This window comes from Montipora foliosa, chromosome 13 (genome assembly GCF_036669935.1).
Source record: "Montipora foliosa isolate CH-2021 chromosome 13, ASM3666993v2, whole genome shotgun sequence".
Lineage (NCBI taxonomy): Eukaryota > Metazoa > Cnidaria > Anthozoa > Scleractinia > Acroporidae > Montipora > Montipora foliosa.
Window position 1 is genome coordinate 22,502,089 of NC_090881.1, and position 17,500 is coordinate 22,519,588.

Sequence of the window (17,500 nt, forward strand, 5' to 3'; positions counted from 1 at the left end):
CAGTACCATCAATAAGATTTTACAAATTCCAGGAGACTCTTGCTGAAAGCTCTCATAAGTGACCATCCTCTATTGTTTATAATTTTGTCGCTTACGAGAGCCCATTCTCGTAAGCGATCAGCTCTAGTTGCGACCACTTTTTTGAATTCCCTTGGTGGTTGCTTACGAGAGCTTCGACTGTAGTAACAATTTAGTGACCCAAACTAATTAAAATACAGTACTGTGCAAAAGTAATGCAAACGAAATTCGTCGAATTTCGATGAATTTTGCCGAAAACAAACGATAATTCGAACGAAACGAAAATTCTAAGAACTCTGAACGAAAGTTCAAATTGCCTATTATTTGTAACACCGCAAAATTTCTTGGTTCCGGACGAAAGTTCGAGCGAAACGCGCATGAAATTTCCATGCCTACCTTGAATTTTCGTTAGTGCACTTCAAATTTTCCGAAGGGTACTTTGAAATTTCGGTAAAACATCTCGAATTTACAGAAGCATACTCTTTGAATTTTCGTTAGTTTGATTCGAATTGCTTAATTCTACAACAACTTTAAACAAAAACAAGTGAACGCAAAGTGTCATATTGTCGTGGTTTTCGTAAATTTCTGCGAAACATTTCGACGAATATCTGAAGTTTGGGGAAACGCACGGGCCTACAACTTGGAGAAGTGCCGTCTTCATTTATCTTCTACAACATCACGAATTCTTGACTTTTTCCACTGGATGGTTTTCAATTTATTTTTTTATTGCGTGACAGTGAAAACGATCTATAGCGAGCGATGCAGAAGGCACGCAAGAGGCATGTGCCGACGATCCGAAATGGAAGTAAAGGGATATGGACTCAAAATACAACTTGCTGCAAAACAAAAACGACACAACAAAACAAGTCTGGCAACAAAAGGTACATGAAACATTTACCGGTAAGCTGGTCGTGACAGTACACGTGATCTCTATTCAACCGCCGCGAGTCATTTTCCACTGGCACTGGCTTATCTGGAATTGTTTTCTTGAAAGAAGCCGTTATTCTCAATCTGTATACCCAAGTTTGAAACTTTACTAACATTTCAAGCCACTGAAATAAATATAAAGTTTTCAAAAAAAAGAATACCCGCTGACTGTATTGGATTTACACTGAACACTGTAAACAAAATAACGCTCGTCACAGCCAAGCATTCGATACTGTTTGCAGTTCACACAGCGGATTCAGGATGAGCGTTTAGTTGTCGCGTTCGTTGTAATATTGTCGTTAATGTCACACTTTTCATTTAACTCTAGTCATGAAATTTCGCTAGATCGAATTTACGCTACTAGAATCTGTATTTTCGTTAGCTTGAATAATCGTACGCCTGAATTTTCGTTACCATTAACGAAAATACGTCGCCCTCACGTTTCGTTCTACCGAAAAACACGCTGCATTTTCGTTCTGAAATGTTCACGAACTTCCCCGAAAATTCACAGTGAACAAAGAACGAATTTCGTCGAATTTCGTTTGCATTACTTTTGCACAGTACTGTATCCCCTGACTGCTTTTAAAGGATAGAATTGAACAATAGAGTAGTATGTTGTGATTTTGATCTTCATTATGTCTGCATTATTGGAAACTGGGCCTCACAGATAATGCTATTTTTTCTTACAGCTAATGTGAATCAACAGTTTAAAAGATGGCAAGTGCGGCACCATTATTTTCATCCACTAAGGAAACAACAAACTATGCACGGTTGTGTCGTCTTTTAGTGGATGTTGGAACTCAGGTGGTTAAAGACACCTTTGACAGGATACATCCCCCAAGCTGTCTCCACCGGATATTGGCCGGTAAGTTACCTACATTGCAGTCCCTGCGAAACAGGAAGATTTTAAATGTTACCCAGTGGGGAAGGCTGTTCCCAGCTATCTCATCATCAGTCTCATCAGCTAGCTTTGACATTACGCTTCTGATGGTACTGCTGAGGAACATTTGTGGCTTGAGTGCCCCTGCCAGCACTGGAAGCTGGGACATCCTTCCCCATGCTTCTGATAACAGCATTGAAGCCAACATAGCAAGAATCAAGTATTACAGAAACAATGTCTATGGTCATGCAACCCAGGCATCTGTTGACGAGCCAATATTTCAAGCGTTATGGCTTGAGATCAGCAATGCACTGTTAGCACTTGGATCTGCAGCAAGTTATACATCTGCAATAAGCCGACTGAAGACTGATTCCATGGATCCTGATGTTGAAGTGCACTATCGTGAGTTGCTTAAAGAGTGGAAGAAAGATGATGATAGCACCAAGGACAAGCTTGAACAACTTGAAGGTACACTACCTTATTACTGGGTTGCCTATGGCAAACCCAGTCGAGGTCTGCGTTAAGTTTGTTTGTTTTCTTTTTTTTCTTTTTTTTTGTTTTCTTGTTTTTTTTTTCCATGTCGGTAAAAGTCTTTCCTGTCACTCCCCTGGTAAGTGGTGTCTTTGTGCATAGAGCCTTCTGGGCGTATTTTCTTAGGATCGAGAGGGTAGTGGAACTGCGTAGATTTCTCTGGTGGACACAGTAGAATCATTAACTTAGCCTGCAATGGCGTCGAAAGTCATGTAACGCGAATGGCGTTTTAGTGGATCCTTAAACAAAATATACCCTTATGGAGCTCAATAATGGAAAGTCAGCAGGAAGGGTTCACAGGCCTGTTGGAAGCGTGCTTGAGTTTCAACAAAATGAGCCCCAAAATCAGTGAAAACTTGTGACGCAGATGAATAATAAAGTAGCTGCTATTTCCAAAATGATGGAATTACTTGGTGATAAATAACGTCGTACGCGTCTTAGAGAGTAAATTTTGACTTTGCATAAACAAGAGTTGGGCGATTGTGATCTTTGTTTTGACTTCGCTCATTTCATTTCAAACTTTATAACACTTGACGGAAAAAGAAACTTACAAAAACCCGATATCTTGCCATCATTTGACACAGATGCTTCACTGTTTGGCGAGTAAACATGCCAGGGTAACTTAATCACGGCGCCCGCTGAATTCCAGCCATGTCACTTTCGATTTTGCAATTTACTTGAACGTAGCAAAAATCTCCCAAAATGTTTGTCGCTGATCGTAACTTTTTATATTTTATATGCACAGTTCAAAATTAATGTTGTTTTCATGTCGTAAATATTTTATTCTCGATCGACCGTCCCGGAAACTTCCTTCTGCTCTTTCTAAAAACTGTGTATCAATAGTTATCTGCTTTTTCATCGATATTTGTTTTGCATAAAGCAAGCTAACAAAATCTGTACCTTGCTGAGTTCGCTTTTGTTAGCGTTAATAGTATTTTCGGTCAGATGCTTCTGTTTTTTGTGAGGGATTTATTGTTTTCGTCTCCCATCCTAACACTAACCCCGCGGAACAGGGCTTGACTTCAGTGAAATTTAGTATTACAAAGCTGTCAGATGCTCAGAGGGCACACTTGTGGTGAAACGAAGTTGTGAGGGAACTTGAAAATTATCAACATGTCAGCCCAGAAGCCAATGTTTCTCGCTTCTCTTTTATTTGTTATTCTTCAGAGACTGGAATGCTGTATTTCAATACCACACAATTCAGTGCCTTCTGATTTTCTGTAGCATGTACCACAGGCAACCCAGTGTATGCTTCACGGAAGCATCTCGTTCATTGTTAAATTCAACCGCATTTGAGCCTTTGATACTTCGTATTTTCTGTGCACCAGTCGCTTTTGTTCCTCGAAAAGAGGAAAGAGCATCATAATGTTACAATAAGTTAATTTAGATTGATGGCTCTAGAAACAGCTCTTGATCCTTGGCAATAAATTCAGTGAACTGAGAATTGATATTATTTCTGAAAGCACATGACAAATTCAGGAAAAAGAAAATTGAACACTACATCCATTCAGCTGGCTTATGAAGTGGCCTGTATTACTACTTTTGCTTCCTCCCGCTGGTACACTCTACCACCACTGAGAAAGGCCATTCAGCTTGAGGAAGTAATTGAATTTTTGATTCACTCATTTTACTTAAATTTTTTGCGAGCTCCACTATCTTGATGATTGTGATATGTAACGGTTGCTTAATTGTTCTGATACAAAGGGCTTTTGAATGATAACATCAGGGCAACCATAAAATGTCACAATTATTACATGTATTTAAGATGGCCAGGAAATTATGTCGGATACAACTTAATTTTTTTTTAATGTTCAGGGAAATTTGATTGTATGGACATCATTATTGTGGGTTAATGTTATTAAACCCCTGTCAGATTGTTTCCGGACTCTAAATTTTTAGCTTATTACACAAGTTTGACCATCAAAGATGTGTATTACACAACTTTGACCGTCAAAGTTGTGTAATAAACGAAAAATTTAGAGTCCGGAAACAATCTGACAGGTGTTTATTAATTTTTTTGCTGGAGTGGAAATTCCGTAAAGCTATTGAAACCATTATTCCTACTGAGTTACTGTGAGTTGCTGGCTTTGTGGGCTTTACTTTCTCATTTCTATCTTTTTTCATTACTTTCTCATGTTTTTCTTTTTTCAATAATAAAGAGATGCTGAAGACACAAGGAGTGCACACTCAGGACCAACTAAAGGAGATCCAGGGTAGGTTGAGAAGAGTCGTAAGGAACTCTGCTTTAATAGGCTTTATATTTTGGCTGGTAAAAGACATGAACTTGTATGTTAAAGCAAAGGCAAGAAGTAACCCACTTCCTTTATTGGCTGTTTTGTTTTCCTAAGAATCACTTGAGCAGACTGTGTAAAACAGAAAAAAGCATTAGGAAGGTTAAGTTGAACAAAATAAAATGTGTGAATTCACTGAACGTCAAAAAGGCTTCAACCAAAAAATGAAGGTAAATATGACAGTAGTGTCATATTAGATCATGGTGATAGTAGATTAAATGAGATAACTTTAGTAAGAGTTTATGTGGATAGTTGAAGGACATCTAAACATTGTGTATTATTATTATTATTATTATTATTATTATTATTATTATTATGATTATGGAAAAAAGCATATTGCTCACGCTGTCATTGCCAACTAAAATAAACTCTATTTTGCAGGCCATAATCAGTGATATGAAAGCGAAGTTCGTTATCATACGCTATTTAAAGTCACGTAGCACGAAGCTTCTGCACGTGGCCATGCAATTCGTGCTCCCGTGATGCCTTTGTAGGCTTCTGGAAGTACAATATGATCGTTCCCAGCGTTCCGGTCCAAAGTATAGTGCCAGGCTTGTAGGAAAAGTCGCTTGTGGTAATTAGCTTCAAAACCAACGACCTTGACATTTTCAAAGTTCATGTTGTGGCTGAAATGGTGGACATAGCTTGCAACTTTAGAGTTTTGGTCAAAACCTATAATCGCCTTTTTGTGCTCCGCAATTCGGGTCTTTAATGATCTTTCTGTTTGGCCATAGTACACAAATTACTGTAACACTGTGTACAATTGATTTTGTACACTATGCCTGATTTCTGGTGGTCAGAATCGTCTAGCTCTTTGGGGTGCAGAAAAAGGCTGTTGATGGTTGGTTGTGGTTTGTAAGCTACTTTGATCTTTTGTTGTTTCAAAATGTGACCTATTTTCTCGGAAACGCCCTGTACATACGGCAGCACTACAAAGCCATGGAAGTTGTTACCGGCGGGTTGTTTGGTTAACGCCCTCTCGCAGTGTTGAATAAAGGACATGGGATAATTGTTATCTCACAGAAGGGCTTTGACTCGTTGCGTTTCTTCTCGTCTTCTTTATTTGTTGACGGAATGTTGTTTGCGCTTTTCAGCAAAGTGTTAACCACAGATCTTTTGTGGCACAAAAGGTGACAAAAAGAAATCGAGATAACGGTCAGTGTGTGTCAGTTTTCTGTAAACATACACTTGAATTTTTATGCCGCATCTACTTGTAATGGTGTCTAGAAAAGGTAAGCCTTGCCCATTGGTGTTTTCTAGTTCCATTTAGTGAACTGTAATTAATTGACTTCAGATGTTTATGAAACTCGTCGACTTCATCGTTTTTTAAACAAGAATGACTATCGTCAACATAGCGAAACCACCATTTGGGAGGGTGCAAGAATGTGGAGATTGCAGTTTCCTCAATTTCTTCCATAACCAGCTCAACTAAAACTGGACTGATGGGACAACCCATGGCACATCCAATTATTTGGTTGTAGTGGTCGCCATCATGTTTGAAGTAATTGTGGTTGAGTACGAAGTCTGAAAGTTTCAAGATGTCAGCAGAAAGATTGGTACATTCTACTAGATTCTGGTCTTGTTGTAGCCTCTCCTTAGTTCTTGCTAGGGCTAAGTCCATAGGTATGGGGGTGAACAGAGACTTCACATTGAAGGAGACCATGACTTCTTCACTGGTGATGGAATGCTGTTTTATTTGCTGTTTGAAAATGTCAAGGTCGTTGGTTTCGAAGCTAATTACTGTACCACAAGCGACTTTTCCTCGAAGCCTGGCACTCTACTTTGGACCCGAACGCTGTGAACGATCATATCGTACTTCCAGAAGCCTACAAAGGCATTGCGCGAGCATGAATTGCATGGTCACGCGCACAAGCTTCGCGCTACGTTACCTTAAATAGCGTATGATAACGAACTTCGCTTTCATATCACTGATGAAGGCTTAAGAATTAGCTGAAACGTCTGTTGAAAAATATCAAGAATCAGAGGCAAACCTTTTTCCATAGAACTTATGACATCTCCTGTCTACACTTTTTCAATTTTTAAGCTTCTTAGCCTTTCTTCAGTTCTCTTTTTGAGACTGTTTTTTCCTTTTGTTGTGACTCTGAGTAATGTGTTTGAACATGTCAACTGGTCAGCAAGGCTAGTCTCAAAGTCTCTTACTTTCTCCTCCACCTTTAATTGAAGTTCTCAAATATCCTCATTAGGTTTTCTTGGGTACTCATGTCCTGGTAAAACCTTTCCAGACTTGGCAAAGGTTTTAGACAGATGCTATTGTGCTTCTTCTCTCTTCTTCTGGATACTTGATTTTATGCCTTCAATCACTTTAATGTTGTTGCATAACATACTGAGATTTATCACAGCGTGTAAGGATGCATTCTTTACAGAAGTACATGTTTGTAAAGCAGCGGGATTACAAGGTTCATAACACTTGCAATTTTTTTTTCTTGTCTAGCAACAGCAGATTTTAAATCATACCCACGCCTTCCCTCGTACAAGTCATTCATAATATAATGACCTGTATTTTGTTAGTTTCTCCCAAAAGTATGACATTGGGTATATTTAACGACTGGTTAGACTTTTGTTTCTTCTTGGGAAAAATATTCGAGGAGGTGGCAGGGGGCAGAGGGGGGTTGGAAAAAAAGGGTCTTACTGGTTTAGTGGGTCATGAAAAACCAAACATGGTATACTCACTGATGCACCAGTCCGTGCCCCGCCCCCCCCCCCCCCCCCACTTCCCCACACCCTCTACTTATTGACCACTCCCTATTGTCTGTCTCACACCATTCGTAGATATTGGTGGACTTGTTGCCCCAGAGCATCAAGCTATAGCCCATAGCCTAAGGTGTTGAGGGTCCTTTACAAAATCTTCGCTGTATTATTATTATTATTATTATTATTGTTGTTATTGTTGTTGTTATTATTGTTATTATTATTATTATTATTATTATTATTATTACTGTTATTATTAAGCATGACTGTGTGCATTGAACCTTGAATTTTGACCCCCTGATGTCATTGCTTGTAAGAAGAGCACAGTTACATGTAAGTGCTTTAAAAGACCATCTGCATTGCTGGTGATTTTCAGGCCGGTGCCCAACTGGCTATAAAATGGCCCATAGTACTACTTTTGCTTCCTTTCGCTCATATCGTCTGTTTGCACTAAGGAAAACATGCAACGTGAGGAACTAATGGTTGCATTAAAATTTAAGTGACAATTCTTCAGAAAAGGGTTTGTATAATAAAGATATTTTTTATTTGACTTTATTTTTTTATAACTTGCTCAAGTGAACAATAGCCCATTGGATAAGACCGCAAGAGGTAAAAAAAAAAGTCATAATTATTCAAGATGGCCCGGAAATTTTAACAGCAAAGGCAATACTGAAATATGGTTATTTCGGATACAATTTTTTTTTTAATGTTCAGGAAAATTTGATAGTAGAGACATCACTTCCTGTGGTTTAATGTTATTTTTTGTTGGAGTGGAAATTCCCTTTAAACTATTTTGACCATTATTCCTACTGAGTTACTGTGAGTTGTCGGCTTCGTTGGCCATAGTAATCTTGTACCCCCAAGGCACAAGGCCTCTTACAATCTTAGACACTAACGTAGTTTACCTTTCCATGTTTTCGCACATACCGTTATAAAAGATCTCTTATCCCAGCGTAATTTTAAGTGCATTTCGTACCGACATTTATATTTTTAGCCCTAGATTTTAAGCCTTAGATTTACTGATTATAATTTTTATCCGACTTGTAAATAATCTTATATTGTTACATTAGTTTGTTCATTCATTGTAAATAATTACGCAATTCAGCCAAGTGGCTGTTAAGTTTTTATCGTTAATGTCTATCTATCTAACATCTATCTATCTATCTATTTTCATCGTTTCTATCTTTTATTTCCCGATTTCTTTTTCTTTTTTCAATAATTAAGAGATGCAGAAGACACAAGGAGTGCACACTCAGGACAAACTAAAAGAGTTCCAGGGTAGGTTGAGAAGAATCTTAAGCTTTGCTTGTGAATCAAATTGTGAAGACTTTGTATATTAGTTGTTAAAAGACACGAGCTTGTGTGTTAAAAGCAAAGCCGAGCAAGAAGTAACCCACTTCCTTTATGGCCTGTTTTGTTTTCCTAAGAATCATTGGAGGAGTGGAAAGCAGAAGAAAGCATCCTCATTTTCTTTTATTTTCCAATAATAAAGAGACGGTGATAAGAAAGTTGGAGACACATGAAGTACACTCTCAGGGCAAACTAAAGGAGATCCAGGGTAGGCTGAGAAGAGTCTTAAGCTCCGCTTGTGAATAAAAGTGTGTATTTTAGCTGGTAAAAGACAAACTTGTACGTTAAAAGCAAAGGCAAGAAGTAACCCACTTCCTCTATTTCCTGTTTTGTTTTCCTAAGAATCTTTCGAGCAGTGGAAATCAGAAGAAAGCATTAGCAAGGTCGAATTGAACAAAATAAAAGGTATGCATTTAACGTTTAAAAGGCTTCAACCAAAAAATGAAAGTTAATGTAACAGTAGCGTCATAATAATAACGGTAATGATGATAATAGTAGATTAAATAAGATAACTTTGACGCGAGTTTTTGATGTGGATAGTTTGAAGGACAACTGACATCATGATTGAGTATACCTAAAGATATTGAAGGGGATGATGCAATATTTTTACGAGTCTCGCTGTAAAAGAGACGAGACAAGCGACGAGTAGAAATATTCCACGGTATTACACACCAAAACTTCCGATAAGGTATTTATTATCCTACTACTTTATTTATATGACTGTGTCTCTCAAGGACTGGGAACTACCGAATTCACGAATCTGATTGGCTGAAATCGATATTGACTGCGGTCGCAATTTTCCCTTATTTTATGACTAGCGCCGTGAGCGGGCAAGATGAACCACATCGCGTGCCGTGATTGGTTACCCAAGCGGGCAAGATGGAGCTATCTTGCCCGCTCGGGATTTCTCGCTTGTTCCCGCAAGATCAAAGATCAATTTTTGGTGTTTTAAGTCATATAATAAATCCTTTCTTGACCAAGCTTGTTCGGTCAAGATGGCTGGATATTGGCCTCGTTCTTTTTTTGCGTGTTTATGGACCGAGACGAAGTCGAGGTCCATAAACACGCAAAAAAAGAACTTGGCCAATATCCAGCCATCTTGACCTCACGCTTGGTCAATAACCCATGTATCTAGACCGGCATCTAGAGTCTATACCGGTAATGTTTTGCGGTGAAAAAGTTGCTAGCTAAAATGCAAAAATATTGAGTATTTTCTTCTACCAATATTTATTTTTGGAAGTGCCAGAAAGCATGATGAGAAAAAAAAGGAGGACGAACAAACTTTGGCAGAATTAAGTTCAGCTCATCGCCACTCATCGCCGTTCGCACGCAAAATGTCAGTTAGTACACACTAGTTACATTAAACGATTTAAATTGTTCTTGTTTGCCATATAATAAACATCTTATTTAACGAGCTTAGTTAGTCTGTATGGGAGAATCTTGACCTCGGCCGTGTGCACAGTCCTCGTGCTCCGTTAATAAGAGCTAAATATCTTTAGCAAGTGATTTGTAAACAACCGACAACGTATGAAAGACTTGTACGTGACAAGTGCGGGACAAACGTCGGTACCTCAACTAGTTAAGCCGTTTTTCCACTGTACAAATATGGTGGAATATTTGTGCTTGTTTCGTGCGTTTTCTGTGCAATAACAATAATGATAGTAATGATGAAAAAAGAATGAAGCAGTGATAGCATTGACGATGAAGATGAAGGTTCATTAAAAAAACGGCATCTAAACCTTCTGTTATACTTCCCAAAAGAGACAAGGACTTCGTTCAGCATGTTGAACGAAACGTTGGCCGAAATGATCATTTCTCTTTTTTTTACTTTTTTTCTCATGATCAGAGTCTTTCAGTGAGGACATTTGCCGGGCAAAGCTCCAAGAACATTACAAACAAACATCCAAAGTGCGAACGTCTTCTTGGTCCAGGTTGTCTCTTGTAGACATTGATCAAATCTACACCCGACTGAGTGTAATACAAAGGCAAACCACCTTAGCTGGGTCAAAACAGTCTGAAATGGCTCACTACAGTGACCTCTTCAGTCCAATCGGTAAGGGAAATAATCCAAAGAGGATTCTTGTGCAGGGAGAGACAGGAATTGGTAAAAGCACTTTTGCGAAGAGGCTAGCGATCGACTGGGCTCGACTTGGTAACACTCAGACTGAAGATAAACAAGCAGCTGTTCTGAGGAGGTTCAAGCTTGTTGTTTTCGTTGACCTCAAAGAAGTGTCCAAATATCAAAGCCTCAAAGATGTTATTTATAACTCAAAACTTTTTGCCCGTGAAGACAAATGGTTAGTGGAAGGGCTTCTGAATTATATCACCAACCATCAAAATGAAGTTCTTCTGTTGCTGGATGGCTATGATGAGTATCACAGTGGACAAGAATCTCAAATCTTTGACATATTCAGTGGAAAAGAATTGAGAAACTGCTGTGTGTTGATGACAAGTCGAATTTCCAAAGCTAGTGAGCTCCAAGAATTTCAAGGCCTGCTTGCAGAAATAACAGGATTCAGTGAGGAGGACAAACTGACGTATATAACTCGACAGCTTGATGACAAAAGAGATGCCAGAGATTTGTATGATCACTTGCAAGAAAACAAACTGAAAGATCTTGCAAAAGTTCCCTTACTTTTGCTGTTCTTTTGCATGCTATGGAAAAAGGAACAGTCAGATGGCTTTTCGAAAAGCAAAACGAGCTTATATTCAAAGATTGTCCAGCACGTTTTAAGCCACAAGCAAGGAAAGAATACCCCTCCTCGCTTTAGCAGATTAGAGGATAATTCAGAGATCCTCAATCGAATCGGTAAGCTGGCCTTAGAGTGTCTTTTAAACGATGACCACATCTTCCCGTATGGTAAACTTTCTTCTGAAGTCCTGTGTGAAGAAAGTGTTGTCATTGGTTTTCTTCAAGTAACTGAGTGTACAGAAAGCTTGCAACCAACGGAAATGGTTTCTTTCATTCATAAGAGCATACAAGAATTCTTAGCAGCCTGGTACGTGACTCACAAATGTATACCTGATGGAAATCTCGGTTTGATTGAAGAGCACACTCAAACCTTGAAAAGCTGTCGCGAATTCAAGAACGTTCTTCTCTTTGTCTGTGGACTTAGTGATGAAGGAGCAGGGAAAGTGTTTGACCATTTGAAGTCAGTGACAATAAACGATCCTTCACTTGATATATCAGAAGCGATACCAGATGAAGACCACAAATACAAGCCATTGGATGAGGTTGTTCAGAGACACTTGCAATTCAGTGATTTGGTTTTTTATTGCTTTGAAGAGGTACATTCAAAGCAAGAGCTTGCAAAGCTTTGCGTTGATTGCTTTGACGGGATTACAGTTCTCACAAAACCGCCCTCTTACCTTGCGTTACTGTTTTCTGGTGTGAATTCCTGGACTTTTATTTTGAATCCTTTTGAAGTGCTTTGGCATAAAAATAGCGTTGCGACTTTTCACAAGGTGGTAAAAACATTAAACTGCCTTGATGCCCCAATGAAAATAACTGAGAATTCTGAAAATGTTTTCCTCGGAGTATTTTTGAGAAAGTTCCTCGACGTTGAATGTGAACTGATTTGTGGTTTTTCATCAATCCTTCATATCCACGACGGTGATGTCAGTGTTTATTTCAGAGAGTTAGACCTGAGTTGTGCTGCCCATGCCAGACTATTCACTGAGAGTGCACAGGCTGTTGCTTTACCGTGTCAGTCGGTAAGCTTGGTTCCACAAAAGACGTCTCTTACGTTCTTAAGTACGTTTTGTTGTTTTGAACTTTCTGCAATGAAAGATGTTGGTGCTGTAATCAAAAATTGCACCCATTTGATGAGTATCGAAGTTCGAGATGCGGAAGACAGTGTTTGCGAATTTTTGCAACAGCTCCCAAACCCTAGCAAGTGCGATTTAAAATTGACTTGTAAACTGATGTCAAAAGGAACTGAAGAACTCGCTGAATTGTTGCCAAGTTTTGAAAACATCACGAGACTTTGTATTTCCTTTGATAGGTGCTGTGCTGAGAAAGCAATCTTGAGGTTGGTTTCCAGTATCACGCACAAGAGCCTCGTTTACCTGAAGCTACTTGAAATCCACCTGACTCCAGCAGTTGCCGCAGCGCTCGGTCTTTTGTTCCAGAGATTGTCATCCTTACAATATTTCTTTTTAGTTGGCACAGGTGATAGTTTAAATGTTAAAGACATGTTGGCCCTTTTTGGCAGAATAGACAAAGACATGCCGTTGGTATTTTTGAAGTTCAGCAATGTCAATGTTAGTGGGAGTCTCAGTCCACTAACCAGAAAACTTTGCTTTTTTCCGCATTTGAGATGGCTAGAACTTGAATGTTTGGATTTGGATGAATATGACCTGCAATATTTGGAAACGTCCTTTAGTGATGTCCCAAACCTGTATGGCCTGAGCTTGAACGGTAACGCATTGGATCACCTGCAAAAACCCCTCGCATCATTCTTAATGAAACTTGGTAAAATCAAGTATTTTGATTGCGAAGGTTGTAAATTGTCAGGGGAAACTTTACGAATTCTTCAAGAAGCACTTCCCCATTTATCCATTTCTTCCGAAAACTCCATTGTTGACTGACTGGCCAAGGCGTTGACCTCGTTCCAAAATGCTGTGCTACAAGCAAGCAAAGTTTTGACTATTTGAATTGATGATGATTTGCTTTCCTTGCCTTTGAACTGCTACAATTGTCCATTAGTAATTTTGTCACCAAGAAAGTGTCTGGCGATCCAATTTGCACACGAGCGTGCAACGTAAATGAAGCGCCGGTCAGAATAGTGTGACCATTCAAGGATCAGAGATCACGGGCCAATTCCGCGGGAAGACAACTTGGGGAACTAGGCTGCAAAATTGGAATTGATATTCGCCCCGTGTATGCAAGTCGTACGATCGGGCACGAGATCAACCAAAGGAAAAGAAGCCACTTATCATCAACCAGCAACGCGTTGTTTACTACTACAAGTGCATGTGGTTTGTGTGATACAAACTATGTCGGGTATACGTGCCGACACCTCTATCAGCGCGTTGAGGAAGACAAAGGATCGTCTTCAATCGAGAATCACATTAAAGAGCAACATGGAACATAGCCTGCGAACGCAGACGTATTTCCGGCGGTCGTTTCTCTCCGCCGGAAATACGTCTGCGTTCGCAGGCCACATGGAACAGTCCCAAGTGACATATATCGTGATTTTAAGATCTTAAGAAAGTGCCAAAGTAAATTCGACTGCCTGATCTACGAAATGCTCTTTATAAAGGAGCTCAAGCTAACTTTGAACAAACAGTCAGATTCAATTCGTGCAATGTTGTTTATATAGTTTTCTATAATATTTATTTATTTCAGCACTTACATTTCAGCGCTTGTATTTAGTTACATATTTTATCGGTGGACATTCTCACGCATTAATTTCTACTTATATTTGTATATTTCATTCGCTTTTTCTACAACTTGAAAATGATCTCAGGGAGATCGAAAAGTCGTTTTTGATCGCTAGTTTTTATTCTGAAATTTAATAACAATTTTTTAAAAAAATTACGAAGAAGAACCAGAGTGCAGCTGAAATCAACGGATCTGTCAATTACCGGTTTAGATCGCGCAGACCTCTTCAGGACGTCTAACAAGATATAAAGCGGCAGAAATTGCTTTAAAACAATTTAAGATAAATCGTAAACCTTAAAAATACAACTTTGCTCCATTATACCGAATGAAGAGGACTTTCCATTTCCTACTTTTAGTGCCAGAGATGATGGCCATGAAAAAAGTGAAAATTTGTTTTCAACGGGCAACTTTTGAGAAAATTTGTTTGCAGAAGCGCAAAAATCTCTCCAGAAAAATACTTAATAGTTCCCCAGGTAAACAAGCAAGCCGGCTACCTTGAAGACATGGGATTCGAAGGTTAGAAATTGAGACATTTTTAGCATGCAGGCGTTCTCGTCCGTTTCCTTGGTTATTAGGGACCTTGAGCAAGGACGACGACCACGAGGACGACGATTACGAGAACGTTATCTAAAAATATTATTTCCCGTTACTGTAATAATTTTGCGATTACTCCTTGTCGTGCGGCTTGGAAAGTGTGAATACACAATCCAAGAATAAAATTGATGAGAAAGGTGTGGACATTCAGAGAGAAAATTGAAAATTCATCGTAATTTGATCTCGTCCTCCACATGACCTCAAATTTGATCATTTCACGTCGTAGCCAAGCGAGAACGGCAAAGAAAATGTATCAAAATGTGAAACGCACGTGCAGGGCGTTCAAAGCTATTGTTTTTGCTCACTAAGGGTGCGTTCGATTCACCGTATTCCGGAATAGGAATACATGGAATATAAGTTAGAAATCCTTCATTTTTACGGAGATTCACGTTAACTTTGTCAAACATCGGCTAAAGTGCTATTTTAAACATATTGTTATTATCCTTGCTGCTTCGAAATGTGCCAAACATACCGTTTTAATCATCACGCCACATATTCTTATTCCGGAATAGGGTCAATCGAACGCGCCCTAAATATGGAAATTTGTGGCGTTCTCATAGCCGTCCTCGTCGTCCTTGCTTAAGGGCCCTATTAGCAGAAGCTGGTGTGCTTCTGTTATTGTTGATCTCATTTAACCACCACGGAGGAAAACATATTGTTCCATGTTTGATGTAGTAATGTTAATTAGGAATGTTTCAACGTGACAGTGGAACCCTCAAATCAGCTGCAATGAAATTTATCAAAAGTACGAACTACCAGGCTTTTGGTCTCTGTCAAATGCGTTGATAAAAGTGTTACTTTTGAAATGAAACCAATTTTTTTCCTTCAAAAAAAGAAAAGCAATGTTGGTGTAGCATTACAATTATTTTGTTGAAAGGGCTCAAAAGTTGGCTGAAGGCATTTATCACAAATATAATAAGTTACCAGTAAAGATAATTTTTACCAAAGATGACTCTAAAAGACACAAATCAACAGATATTTTATATTTGGTGACTTTTTTGTGGATAATGAAAAAGAAAGGAAGTGAGAGATCACTGCCATTTCACAGAAATTTGTGCATGGAGGAATAGCACCCAATGCTTGCATGCAACTTTTTGTATTGAAAGCCAAAGGTACTTCCCTTCACAACCTCTCTGGTTATTATTCACCTCTTTTTATAAAAACTGGCTAGTTTCAAGTATTTTATGGTGAAGCCCATCATCAAACTGTGTTGCTAAGGGATTGCCAACACTGAAGAAAGATATTTATCTTTTTCAAAAAAGATTATTGTGTCTTATCGAGGGGGAAAGTTTTTTTTTTAAATTGAGATTTATCTGTAGTTTTAAATTTATGAGCAAAACAATTGATGCTGTTGTAAAGAATCACACTTATGAAGGTTTTACTGAATAACAATAAGGTTTTGGAAAGTACTGATCCATTGAAGAGAAAAGGTGTTTTCACTTATGACTATATGAGCAAGGTTTGATGATATAATTCTTGCGCTTATATCTCCACGTAAAACGCTCTCCTCACAAGTAAATGCCTCTATGTGAAGTCTTAAAGTGATTTTCTCCAATTTTGATTGATTTTTTTTCTCATCTGAGAAAAAGGAATAGGAGCGAAGTGATATAGAGCATCACCCTTTTGAATGTTTATGCATCTGGATATATATAAAAGGACATAATGGTGTTTGAAATACGTAACGGTAATGGAGTGATTTTATTTACCTTTACGTTTTAGTTGATTTTGGCGCCTCACAATTGCAATTCCTTAACGCGAGCATCGTTACTGTTGTTCTATGCTTTCACCATGTCAGATTGTGTTACAAATTATAAAATTGTGCAATAGGGCTCATAGATGATTGATCTGGTTGTTTTAGCAGTTGTATGTGACGCTCTTGACTCGTGTGGCAGCTGCAATGAAGGCGGGTATGTTAAATACAGGTCACATTCCACGGGTCAAGACTAGAAGTCGCTGCTCCAATAGTCAACAACTAAGGCAAAAGTTTCTCCGAGACCTGAAACAACATTTTTGTTGAGTGATTAGCGCTAGGAAACACTTTTGGTGTTGTTTATTTGTCTGCAGCACAGTGACATGTACACTCAATTGTGGAATGCGACCTGTGTTTTAGTTTTTTTCACACCGGAGCGCTCACTTTCAGTGTTGGAGAGTCTTTAGTCTACCTATAGAGCCGCCCTTCTTCACTTACGGCTAACCCGAGGACGGGAGGCGAGAAGACCCGTCCTGCTGCCCGTCCCTCGGGATGGGGGTCAGAAACGAAGGGTCGACTGTTGTCATGTGTTCGTTCTCGACCAGCGATGTAAAATTTCGTGAGATGTGTGGATTGAAAACCTTCTGGGGCCCAAGTGAAGATTCTCTCCGTATATTAAAGTATTTGAATTTAAAAAAATTCTCCCAAGTCAGTTGTGTTACCAAGTTCTTTTATCTTTCTTTGTTCTTTGGCAAAAGTTTTATCGATAATTTAAGAATTAAGTTAACATACGTAGGCTACGTAGCTCAGTTGTTGTTTTCATTAAAAAGTTCATTTCAGTACTTCCCGTTTCAGAATTGAAAACTTCGTCTTCATCTGATTCTTACAGGCAAATCAATCGTAAGAAGTATTTTGATCTATAATTCGTCTAAACACCGTATTTATATCTAAAAATTTGGTTTTATCAACGGAGTTGATAACGTAAATTGGCCACCGTACAGAGATTCTGAAAGCTGACGTTTCGAGCGTTAGCCCTTCGTCAGAGCGAATCGAGGGATTATGGGTTACGTGTAGTTTTTATAGTAGAGTAGGAGCTACGCTATTGGTGGTAACATGGCAACGTG

The 17,500-nt window shown here is 38.8% G+C and overlaps 1 protein-coding gene across 1 annotated transcript; it reads left to right on the plus strand.

Annotated features, from left to right (window-relative positions):
- Positions 1-1,932: 1,932 nt before the first annotated feature.
- On the plus strand, positions 1,933-14,574 carry LOC137981843 (NLR family CARD domain-containing protein 4-like). Its single transcript, XM_068828885.1, has 3 exons — positions 1,933-2,338; positions 9,049-9,111; positions 10,553-14,574. The coding sequence occupies exons 1-3, from the start codon at positions 1,933-1,935 to the stop codon at positions 13,294-13,296; spliced, it is 3,213 nt and encodes a 1,070-aa protein (XP_068684986.1). The 3' UTR covers positions 13,297-14,574.
- Positions 14,575-17,500: the final 2,926 nt, after the last annotated feature.